The sequence below is a fragment of the Cydia amplana genome, chromosome 2 (genome assembly GCF_948474715.1).
Source record: "Cydia amplana chromosome 2, ilCydAmpl1.1, whole genome shotgun sequence".
In the NCBI taxonomy this organism is placed as follows: Eukaryota; Metazoa; Arthropoda; class Insecta; order Lepidoptera; family Tortricidae; genus Cydia; species Cydia amplana.
This window is the reverse complement of record NC_086070.1, coordinates 4,794,006-4,806,274: the sequence shown is the minus strand read 5'-3', so window position 1 is coordinate 4,806,274 and position 12,269 is coordinate 4,794,006. Positions and strand designations below refer to the sequence as shown.

General features: G+C 40.0%; 2 protein-coding genes across 10 annotated transcripts in view; one reads left to right on the top strand and one right to left on the bottom strand.

Annotated features, from left to right (window-relative positions):
• LOC134661998 (NADP-dependent malic enzyme) overlaps nucleotides 1–5,106 on the top strand; it is a 52,891-nt gene extending 47,785 nt beyond the window's left edge. For both annotated transcript variants that reach the window (XM_063518236.1, XM_063518235.1), the window contains exons 8-12: nucleotides 19–244; nucleotides 757–899; nucleotides 2,035–2,208; nucleotides 2,973–3,096; nucleotides 4,972–5,106. In XM_063518236.1, the coding sequence (XP_063374306.1) occupies nucleotides 19–244; nucleotides 757–899; nucleotides 2,035–2,208; nucleotides 2,973–3,096; nucleotides 4,972–5,105 (801 nt within the window). In that variant the 3' untranslated portion in view covers nucleotide 5,106. The remainder of the gene's footprint in view (nucleotides 1–18; nucleotides 245–756; nucleotides 900–2,034; nucleotides 2,209–2,972; nucleotides 3,097–4,971) is intronic.
• A 2,712-nt stretch (nucleotides 5,107–7,818) lies between these two features.
• LOC134661561 (serine/threonine-protein kinase Doa) overlaps nucleotides 7,819–12,269 on the bottom strand; it is a 76,436-nt gene continuing 71,985 nt past the window's right edge. For 7 of the 8 annotated variants that reach the window (XM_063517732.1, XM_063517740.1, XM_063517710.1 and 4 more), the window contains 3 exons: nucleotides 10,573–10,678; nucleotides 9,183–9,330; nucleotides 7,819–8,118 (listed from right to left, as the gene is read on the bottom strand). In XM_063517732.1, coding sequence (XP_063373802.1) covers nucleotides 8,042–8,118; nucleotides 9,183–9,330; nucleotides 10,573–10,678 — 331 coding nt within the window. In that variant the 3' untranslated portion in view covers nucleotides 7,819–8,041. Of the gene's footprint in view, nucleotides 8,119–8,600; nucleotides 8,632–9,182; nucleotides 9,331–10,572; nucleotides 10,679–12,269 lie in introns of all 8 variants that reach the window. The other variant, XM_063517704.1, reaches the window with a different exon arrangement.

The following is a 12,269-nucleotide window of genomic DNA, read 5'->3' as shown; positions in this document are numbered from 1 at the left end:
ACGTAATCGTCTTCCCAGGCTGCTCTCGGAATCGCGGAGCTGTGCGTGATGGCGATGAAGGCGGAAGGCACGAGCGACGCGGACGCGCGCGCGCGCATCTGGATGGTGGACTCCAAGGGCCTCATCGTCAAGGACCGGCCCGAGGGCGGCCTCAACCATCACAAGGAGAAGTTCGCACAAAATCGTCCCACCATTAAGACACTTGCCGAAGTCGTTGAAACTGCCAAGCCTACTGTGCTTATCGGTAAGATTTATTCCATTTAGATGGCTTACTTAACTTTTATCTGGATTGTCAACCCCAAGAAGGTCTTCGTCAATAACCGACTCGAGGTTGAACTCACTACATCTCATCGTCACAAAATAATATTGCACAAGATCGGTCTTTTATGCAGAACCGCTTCATCATTACGAAAGTGGACCCGTGTTTGTTGACCCTGAAGGCCTAATAGAATAATTAGAATTAACTTTTGCATCCTTAGTTATTAAGTTAAAATAATACAGCATGTTTATAAATATTTCATTGACACAAAAATGTATATCAAGAGCTAAACTAACTGCCATCAAACTGCCACCAAATATCACTAAGGGGGAGGGGGTTCAAAAAGTAGCCGAAAACACCTCGCGTGATTTGTGCACAACCCCTTTGACGTACTTGTGGATGTGCATACTCCAGGGAGTCGCGTTCACATTTTGAACATATTAAGGTGATTTTGAAGATTTGATAAGCAATTCCTAATTGTAATGTATGGTGTTTAGGTGCGGCTGCGATTGGCGGAGCGTTCACGCCGGCCATCCTCCAGCGCATGGGCGAGCTAAACGACAAGCCGGTCATCTTCGCGCTGTCCAACCCCACCAGCAAGGCAGAGTGCACCGCCGAAGCCGCTTACTCCAACACTGGCGTAAGTTTACTAATCACGTTGGAACTGAAGTGCCAGCCATCCGGCCATTAGCGCAACAAGCTAAACGACAAGCCGGTCATCTTCGCACTGTCCAACCCCACCAGCAAAGCAGAGTGCACTGCCGAAGCCGCTTACTCCAACACTGGCGTAAGTCTTGTTTACTAATCACCGTCGAACTGAAGTGTCAGCCATTCGGCCATTAGCGCAGTAAGCTAAACGACAAACCGATCATCTTCTCGCTCCCCAACCTCACCAGCACCGGCCGAGTGCACTTGTACTGTCGAAGCAGCTTACAGATACCTTGCTGGAATTGAGTACAGTCAAAGTAATTACATATCGACACCGACAAAGTGCCAAAAATATGTTGGTACACACTACCTGCATGGGCAATAGGGTCGTGTACACATATTTTTGGTAGCTTGTCCGTGCCGATATTAAATACCTACCTTGACTGTTCATTGGTGATCCTATAACGGATGACGATCTTGGATAATCCCGAGAGAGGTCGCCGTATCGAGTATATCTCCGTAATCTGTAACATTTTGCTTAATGAGAGAGTGAGACGCAATACACATTGGACAAAGAAATTGGACAGGTGTAATACCACTACCAAGTTATTTACACAAAAAACCTGTTAGTTATACCACCCGTCACTTGAACACGGCGCAACTGATTGATAACTTTACTTAAAAACCCGGCAAAGTGCGAGTCGGACTCGCGCACGGAGGGTTCCGCACCATCAACAAAAAATAGAGCAAAACAAGCATAAAAACGGTCACCCATCCAAGTATTGAGCCCGCCCGACGTTGCTTAACTTCGGTCAAAAATCACGTTTGTTGTATGGGAGCCCCACTTAAATCTTTATTTTATTGTTTTTAGTATTTGTTGTTATAGCGGCAACAGAAATACATCATCTGTGAAAATTTCAACTGTCTAGCTATCACGGTTCGTGAGATACAACCTGGTGACAGACGGACGGACGGACGGACGGACAGCGGAGTCTTAGTAATAGGGTCCCGTTTTTACCCTTTGGGTACGGAACCCTAAAAAGGAGATGATCTGTTCTTTTTAAACCTTAGGATCGATAGGTATTGTTTGTGAACAATGATTCCAAGTATCCATCTGTAATACCCAGGACCGCGCGATTTTCGCGTCCGGCTCGCCGTTCCCCGAGTACCGCGCCAAGGACGGGCGCGTGCTGCGGCCCGGGCAGGGCAACAACTCCTACATCTTCCCCGGCCTGGCGCTCGGCATCATCTGCGCCGGCCTCATCGACATCAGCGAGGACTTCATGCTGCTCGCAGCCGAGGTAACCACTGGCATATTTGTTGCTCAAATTTGGTAAAATAGTCACAGTTCTTTGAAATCTTAATATGGTACCGAACGGGATTTAATTAGGCCTTTTTGTAACCATGTTTGGTAACCTAATTAAGGAACAGGAAAAAAACCGGCCAAGTGCGAGTCGGACTCGCGCACGGAGGGTTCCGCACCATCAACAAAAATAGAGCAAAACAAGCAAAAAAACCGGTCACCCATCCAAGTACTGACCCCGCCCGACGTTGCTTAACTTAGGTCAAAAATCACGTTTGTTGTATGGGAGCCCCACTTAAATCTTTATTTTATTCTGTTTTTAGGATTTGTTGTTATAGCGGCAACAGAAATACATCATCTGTGAAAATTTCAACTGTCTAGCTATCACGGTTCGTGAGATACAGCCTGGTGACAGACGGACGGACGGACGGACGGACGGACAGCGGAGTCTTAGTAATAGGGTCCCGTTTTTACCCTAAAAATCATCCAAATTTGTATCTTGGTTATTTGGGGATACAGTATTCAAATATATGTAGGTAATTGTTCTCGTTTCCCGAACATAAATAGGTCGACAAATCCAACGCATTATTGGCGTTGAAGGTGTTCAGACACCTTACAGATTAAAACAATTTGTCCATCTTTGCAGTCCTACCCGTCTGTCAAATTGTGAGCCTTCTTTGTCACACAATTGGCTAGGCAAGTAGGTACTTACCTACTGACATGACATCACCGGAAGATCTTAATGTAGCAAATATGTTGCAGACCCTGGCGGAGATCGTGTCGGACGACGACTTGGCGCACGGCGGGCTGTACCCGCCGCTCGAGACCATTCAGGACTGCTCGGTCAAGATCGCCAAGAAGATCGTTGAGCGCGCCTACAAGACTGGTGAGTCGAATTGCATACAATTTAATACATTTACGAGTACGTTCTGCAAAACGAGTAGGTATGTGAGGTGTGCAATAAAGAGTATTGTATTGTAAAAAATTATAGAGTCAGACCAAGATAACTCTGCAACGATTTTTATATCACGTTTTTTTCAACTCACGAGGTGCATAAGTTACCGAACGGATCCCAATTATAAAAAAGCGGCCAAGTGCGAGTCGGACTCGCCCATGAAGGGTTCCGTATTTAGGCGATTTATGACGTATAAAAAAAAACTACTTACTAGATCTCGTTCAAACCAATTTTCGGTGGAAGTTTACAAGGTAATGTACATCATATATTTTTTTTAGTTTTATCATTCTCTTATTTTAGAAGTTACAGGGGGGGGGGGACACACATTTTACCACTTTGGAAGTGTCTCTCGCGCAAACTATTCAGTTTAGAAAAAAATGATATTAGAAACCTCAATATCATTTTTGAAGACCTATCCATAGATAACCCACACGTATGGGTTTGATGAAAAAAAAAATTTTGAGTTTCAGTTCGAAGTATGGGGAACCCCAAAAATTTATTGTTTTTTTTTTCTATTTTTGTGTGAAAATCTTAATGCGGTTCACAGAATACATTACTTACCAAGTTTCAACAGTATAGTTCTTATAGTTTCGGAGAAAAGTGGCTGTGACATACGGACGGACAGACAGACGGACAGACAGACAGACAGACAGACATGACGAATCTATAAGGGTTCCGTTTTTTGCCATTTGGCTACGGAACCCTAAAAAAACACGAAACCTTAACTAAGGTTAGATTAGCTAAACGAATGACTAGATTACCTAAACAAAATTATTATAATAGTTCGACCTAGGTTAAATTTATTCTTCTAATTTTAGCGTTCTAAGAAATTTCTAGGCTTATTTTTTACAATAATAGTTTAGTAGTCACCTGTTCTTATTCCACCTCGCGTCGGCGGAGGGTCAACGTCACGTCTATTTTCGGGGCGTCATGACGAATTATGTTTTGAGGACACATCTGTCGTGGCGCAAAACCGTGCCAAAATGTCAATTATAGATGGCCAAAGAAAACGTAGGTACCTGTGATTTGTAATGAATTTGTCTGCAGTTTTTCTATATCCAGTTTTAGAAGGATATTATTGGCGTTCCTCATCTTTATAGACTAGTTCCGGAATATATTATAGTTGCCAAATCTTGGAAAAAGATGTAAATAGATTTAAACTCGTTTATTAACCTATCTGATTCACTACATTAGGCATGAAGTTGTAAATATCATGAGATTTCCTATTTATTTACGTTCTATTAGTATTATACTAACGTATCTTACGTTAACTTCTACACAGGTATTATGAGTTCCATAAAATACTAATACCTATACCTATTCATTTATTATTGCGCTTCTAATTTCACTACGAGCACACTTTCTCCATCCTTATTATTGATTGCAATCTTTTTTTAATGATTCTTTGTTCCCATGATGGTACCTATTATTCTGCCTTCTCTGTTTATTCCTTCCCCATTGTCTTGTTAGGTGTCTATATAGGTTCCAGAAACATTGCAAACTATCCACGTGCCCTTCGGTCTTTCCCCTCCCTCTGGATCTGGCGATGATTTTAAAAATAAAAAATATTGTATTAGAACAAATTAGGAGGTAAATCAGTGACTAGTGATTTATCGTCAGTATACCTTATAGTCGCTTATGACAAATTATTTTCAGAAAATATTTTAATTTGTTTTTATTTCAAGTAGACACACCTGCCGCGATAGCAGAGGACGCTGGTTCGATTCCAGCCTGGGGCACAGGAGGCCTTGGTCACTTTTTCTTAGTATATGACATTTATTTAAAGTTTAAAAAAAATATTCGCAGGCAAAGCGACCGTGCAGCCGCAGCCACTGGACACGGAGGCGTTCATCCGCGCGCAGATGTACGACGTGCGGTACGGCAACGCCGTGCCGCCCGTGTACTCGTGGCCCAGCGAGCCCCGCGTCGACGTCGTCTAACCACACCTACCCACCCGGCGATCACCAATCACTAACTAACCTTCTCTTTAACTACATAAGGTTCACTTTGAGTATGTAAATATGTGTACTAAATCATATTCAGTATGGTATAACAAATGTGCTGCGCGGTGTGTTGTGTAGGGTCGACTACAAAGAGATGTATCCACTTTTTCACCTTATTACAAGGCAGTAAGGTGAAAAAGTGGATACCTCTCTTTGTAGTCGACTGTACATATATAAAGATCGTAATTAGGAGGTAAATTAGTGACTAGTGATTTATCGTCAGTATACCTTACAGTCGCTTATGACATATATTAATTGGTACAATAATCAATCCGAATTTTCCAAATATGTATTACAATGGTAAAATTGGTTTAAATGTTAATTACGGCGACTTTAAGATATGTATACATTTTTGTGCTCTGGGACACCTATCTTACCGACCCAAGCTACAATAAACATGAAAGCAGTTTGCAATCTGTGATGCAACGTTTATATGTATATAAATTTAAGTTTAATTTTTTTGAAGAAATATCTAATATGAATTTTAAAACAAGTTAAAATTTAAGTTTAGTGCATTTACGTGCCGAGTAGGCACTTCTGAGAAAATTGTTAGTGCTTTGCTATAAATGATACGAGTAAATTAAATTACCCCTCACATATGCAGTTACTTTACAAAAAAATAAATAGTAAAGGCTTATCTATCTCCAGCAGAGCCAGTGTTCAATATAGGTAACAAATGCCTTTTTCCGAAATCAGGCAAGTCGTTACATTTATCATTCCAAAATATTCTTGGCGGTGTTTAAAAAAGTCCGTACCTATACTCCGAGTCGTAATTAGATTCCAAAAAAAGTAAGAGAATGTTGCCACTGCAATAATTTGATTGCAAAATAGTACATTCATTTTTATGAATAAACACGCTAAGATAATTTATTTATTGGTAATTTTACTCCTACGTTTTAAAAAAGGACTTTTATTTATAGATGGTCAACCAAATCTTGTCAGTAGAAAAAGGCGCGATATTCAAATTTTCTATGGGATGATATCCCTTTGCGCCTACATTTTTCAAATTTGCCGCCTTTTTCTACTGACAAGATCTGCTTGACCAAGTATACTTATTTTTACATAAATACAAGACGCGCTAGTAAAAAGTGGCAACATTGTCTTACTTTTTTTGGAATCTAATTACAGCTCGGGGTTTAGTTATTTATTTTATGTTATAATATATGACACTATTGTTTGTGGATAAGAGACAAAATTTTGTTGAAATTATTTAGGTGTATGATTATTTATTTTCCTATCATAGACTGCGTTCTACCCAACTGGAAGTGTTTTTAACTAAAACGGTAAACTCTTGTATTTATTGTTTTAGTATCTCGCTAGTAGTTCAGATGGATGGGATTCCAGTAGTTTATATGTACATAAAAGATTTCAATCATTTGACGATGATATTTACGGTAATGTCGGTCTATCTTCGAACAAAGATTTCTATTAGTTATAATGATTGGTGTTTATGTTGAAGTTACCCGGATCTAAATTGTGATTTATAATATTTTTATATGAGGTAGATTTTATAATGGCTCAAGTTTTAGCTCTGTTCCTTTTAACTGTGTATACGCCGAGATACTAAAACTAAGCAGGCGATTGTAATGCTACACGGCATTTTTAATAAAAGGTATTTATAATAAAAACGAATGAAATGTTCCACAATCTTTCATTTATAAATCAAAATCACATTTAGGTAAATATGGAATAATATACAGGATGGCCCATTTAGTATGGGAAAATCTGAAACTACGAAGATCTGTTCTTAGGAACCATGTCATCGATTTTAATAACAAGAAGAACTGCATTCATACATTAAAAAAAACCTGTACTCAAAATAATAAAAAGGCGGTAATAGTTACTAATGTTTAGTTTTTTTTTAAATACTGCAAGATTGTTTACCATATTTCTAATGCTACAAATAACGAGGTGTAGAGTTATTGATTTTTGTTGGGAGATGTGAAGCCTGCGCACCACGCGCACACTGGATGCGTATGCGTAGACGTGCACGTTGGCGTTAACCTACAGAACCTTATGAAAGACAGTAGGTACACCGTTTGCATGACGTATGCGTGTACGGCAACATTTTAGTACACGCGCACGTGCACGTCGACGCACACACAGCGTGTATACTCCGGCCTTTAGAAGACATATGTGACGTTCCACGGCAAAAGGTACCTTATGGCGGCTGGCGCTTACGTCGCATAGCGCCGCAATATTGGAGCGGCGTTAATAATAGCGTAAGCGCCATAAGGTACCTTTATCCGTGGGACGTCACATATCGTGCTCCTAGTTTGATAGTTGAGATATATGGGTTGGATTTGAATGCAATAATTAATGAAGCTTAGTGTGATACTAAACCACCAAACCTATTTGAACTTATCAGGTTTTGTGCCTCTTAAATTTTGGTAATGCGTACTGACGGGTATGTTATGGTGCAGAGCTTGGATATTTATAGGTGAAGGAAAAAAGGACTTAAGTCAAGTTTAAGTTTTGTAAAACCGCAAAGTGCACTCTGTTGCAGAGTACCTGTCTAACCCGTGGAGCGCCCTAACAAGACACGTGTGCTAGTAACTAGTATAGGAGTTCCATATTACGGTAATTCTGGGGCGCTCCAGGGGCTAATAACCATAATTATCTCGACCTCGCGTCAGTAAAAATGCATGTGTAATTTCAGACCGACAGTCTTTATTTTGAATAATTATTTATAAATACAAATGAGAAGTACCGATTCACAACAAATTACCTAGATTACAATGTTCGACAAAATAATGATCACTTATCACTTCATTATAACGATCTATGTACAACTTGGGAGCGGGCGCTCCACAGGCGCGTCGCCCCGCGGCCGCCGGCCTCGCGGCCTCGCGCGGCGGCCTCACGCGGCGGCCTCACCGCGACAGCGAGTGCGAGCGCTCCCGCGACCCCGCCGACCCGGCTCCGGCTCCGGCGCGTGACCGGTCATTGCCTGTAACGAGCACAGAATAATTACTACACGAGGCCTATAAATATTTAAGTAATCGGTAAAATAGGCCCTCTTCGTCCATTTTAGCACTAGGTACAATTAATTAAGAACGGAGCGACTTTAGTAACATAAAATCTACACTCCGTTCCGACCCACGGTATTCAAATTTGGAAAGACAGAATATCAAACTACCCGAAGTCGGAAACGACAAAAATAGTGATGATAGTGTCACAATTAAATTGTTTAAATGAAATGAATATCTTTTACAATTCCTTTGTTAAGAAACGGAAGCTTCAAATAGATTTGCAAGTATTAAAATGATACTTAAAACATAAAATAACCAGATATATAATTAATACGGAAGCGAGTAGATTAAGAGCACACTGACAACACAATAAACAATCATTCCAAATATCATGTCGCACTATGGTTTACGCGAAACATAAAGAAGCCTCGGAAGCATCTAGAAGTGAAACGGGCCTGACCTAAGGAATGATGGCCTTGTAAACTGGTGTCCTATAACAAAAAACCATTCATCATAATAATAACACCATACATGTTCAAAACTTTGAAAGCTACTTGTAGCTTTAAGTACTTTGAAGCCGTCTGCTTTAAGTGTGTCTTTTAGATCGATGTTGATTATGTGATCATGTAACACATACAATGTGATTTAAATTATGTACATTGTTTTAATGATTTAGAATTTTAGATTATCAAACGTGACTAACTGAAATATTTGTAAATAAAATACAAAACACAAACAGTACAAAATAGATCGAAAAAAAAGGCGAGGTAATGGCTTGTACATAGGGCCTATTTTCTCGCATCATATTTCAGATCTATTCACCACAGCTGACGTCAGACTTGGATGAATTAGACAGATTGTTGAACCTATCGTTGTGTAAATAATGTTCTCTCATATCAACTTGTATGATCCAATTTGCAATTCTGTCCATTTCGCTTTGCAAGTGACGTGTTCATCAAGGGGTACTACATTGTAGGTAAAGATAATTTCCAATTGTTTTTTTTGTTTGTCGTTGTCGGTTTACGCTAGTTAGTATACGGACCTAATTTCTGGTGTGTGGGCAGTTTGCTGAAGAAGGGATGCTTGAGCGCCTCGCGCAGCGTGATGCGCTGGCTGGGCTCGTACTCCAGCATGCGCGTGATGAGATCAAACAGCTGCCGGTGCTCCTCGCTGTTGCTTTGTTGGTACCTCTGCACGAACATAATAATCGCATTACATTACTAGGTTCATCTATTAACTCACATTTATAGACGGGTCTAACGCGAAATTTATTCAATTACCTTTATATACCCGTCCGACCCGTTAGACCCGTCTCTAAATCTAATACCTTTAAACGAGCAATTCTTGTTTATTTATTTATATATATAATATCTGGGTGACCGAGCTTCGCTCGGAAAACGTATAATAACTCGGAAATGCGCGTTTTCCCAGAGATAAGACCTAGCTAGATCGATTTTTCGCCCCCGAAAACCCCTACATACCAAATTTCATCGAAATCGTTAGAGCCGTTTCCGAGATCCCCGAAATATATAAATAAACAAGAATTGCTCGTTTAAAGGTATTAGATATATTTCGGGGATCTCGAAAACGGCTCTAACGATTTCGATGAAATTTGCTATACGGGGGTTTTTGGGGGCGAAAAATCGATCTAGCTAGGTCTTATCTCTGGGGAAACGCGCATTTTCGAGTTTTTATATGTTTTCCGAGCGAAGCTCGGTCACCCAGATATTGTGAGTTAATATGTGTTCAAAACGTGAAGGTTTTAAATATTATAGGTTCATCTAATGCAGTCGGTAATAATCGGTATGTCGGTTGCGTGGAGACCTTACGCGGATATCGTATTTTTGCAGTCTTGCTCACACACGGCGCTCCGGTGTGTGAGCGAGACTGCGCTAATCACGTACACGGCGATGTGTCGCTCGCACATCCGAGCTGTATCCAAATCCGCATTCGATGTCAAGCTGATCGCTTTAGGTTTCCATGTGGCGACCGACCTATGTAATTGCCGCATAACTCGAGTAAAAGTTGTAATCTACATACTGCGATTCGCATTAAAACACATGCTGAAAGTAATGGGGATGTTGAATTGTCGAAAAAAGAAACCGTACAAATCGACGGCCAGGGTTAACTTATTTATTTACTATATTTTATTTATAAAGGTTTTTTCTAATTGCTCCGACAGATGTAGCATTGAAATACCTAGTTAATTTGGCACTAATCAGAAGGTAGTCGGGAGTTAGAAACACCTCAATGCATACACAGCGGATTATCTTTAATCAGACAGATACTTATCTAAATTAACTTTGTTTATGTTAGAAATCGTGTAATCAGGGCACCAGTCAAGGGTATCGGAAGTTAAATACGCAATGCGTGCCGCACTATGTGGAGCGCGCACTTCAGTGGAGCGTGAAGGGGACAGAACGGTCACTTACTAATAGTGGTTTGCAATTTTCTCTGACGTATCTGCCGGCTGATGACTTTTCGTCCCAGTCTAATTTGCCGTGGTAAAAGTATTTCGTTCTCGTTTTGCGCGCCATTCTGGAAATATACAATCAATATATTAGATACATTATGCTTAGCCAAATGCAATTATGCTATAATAATGACATTAAATATTATTTTTAGCTTTAAGTAACAAATATTGTACACCATTAAGATGGTAGGCTATGGTTTTAGTACTTATGAAATGTAACACCTTTTTTAGGGTTCCGTAGCCAAATGGCAAAAAACGGAACCCTTATAGATTCGTCATGTCTGTCTGTCTGTCCGTCTGTCTGTCCGTCCGTATGTCACAGCCACTTTTCTCCGAAACTATAAGAACTATACTGTTGAAACTTGGTAAGTAGATGTATTCTGTGAACCGCATTAAGATTTTCACACAAAAATAGAAAAAAAACAATTAATTTTTGGGGTTCCCCATACTTCGAACTGAAACTCAAAAATTTTTTTTTCATCAAACCCATACGTGTGGGGTATCTATGGATAGGTCTTCAAAAATGATATTGAGGTTCCTAATATCATTTTTTTCTAAACTGAATAGTTTGCGCGAGAGACACTTCCAAAGTGGTAAAATGTGTGTCCCCCCCCCCCCTAACTTCTAAAATAAGAGAATGATAAAACTAAAAAAAATATATGATGTACATTACCATGTAAACTTCCACCGAAAATTGGTTTGAACGAGATCTAGCAAGTAGTTTTTTTTTAATACGTCATAAATCGCCTAAATACGGAACCCTTCATGGGCGAGTCCGACTCGCACTTGGCCGCTTTTTTTATATACCTATAGTCACAATAAATATATTATGATTATGATTATGATTATTATGATTACAGTTTAGTAATATAAAATAATAAATAAACAGTACGCCATGTTCACAACGTCTGTGTACGAGTAAATATCAGATTGTAACTAAATCAAACAAGTTATATGCTAATATTAGCCTGGATTAAGGAGTGCCCTGTCTAGTGTGTTTTGAAAAAACGAGGCCGATCGCGGGTAAATTGTAGATAAGATAGTAATTTGTCTCAGAAAACGGAGTAGGTATGAATAATCCTATTTATCGTTAGGCGCGTCTTCTTATTAATTATTATCAAATTCCAGCAACACTCGCTGCCGTATTTGCCCAAATATTAATGAGTCATCTCTTTCCTACATATATCAAAGAAAAATAAAGCCACTATCAGACCGCGAAATGGCTGGAAAGAGAGCAAGTAGACTTACCCCCTTATTCATAAACGTCTACTAAGTTAATCAGCTGATGATCATCGTTTCTCTCTCTATGACATAACGACAGATAGGGACAAACGACGATCATCAACTGATTAAGTTAGCAGCCGTTTATGAATAACGCCAATAGTGTGTAGGGAGTGCTCCCGGTCTTAATTTTGAAAATACAAACACTATTCACTATTGGAACCGAGAATGCCCGGCCCTCGATATACAGATTCAGTAGCGGAAGCATTCCCTACTAGTGGGGCGTTGCATGGAGGTGTGGTGTGGAGTGTAGTTAGGGTTGCCAGATGCCCGGGATTCGGCGATTTTTAGCATGTGTTCCCGATTCCCGACAAAGTGAAAATTGTCCCGAAAAACAGCATCACGTTTTAAAACAATAATTTCAAGTTCTGAACT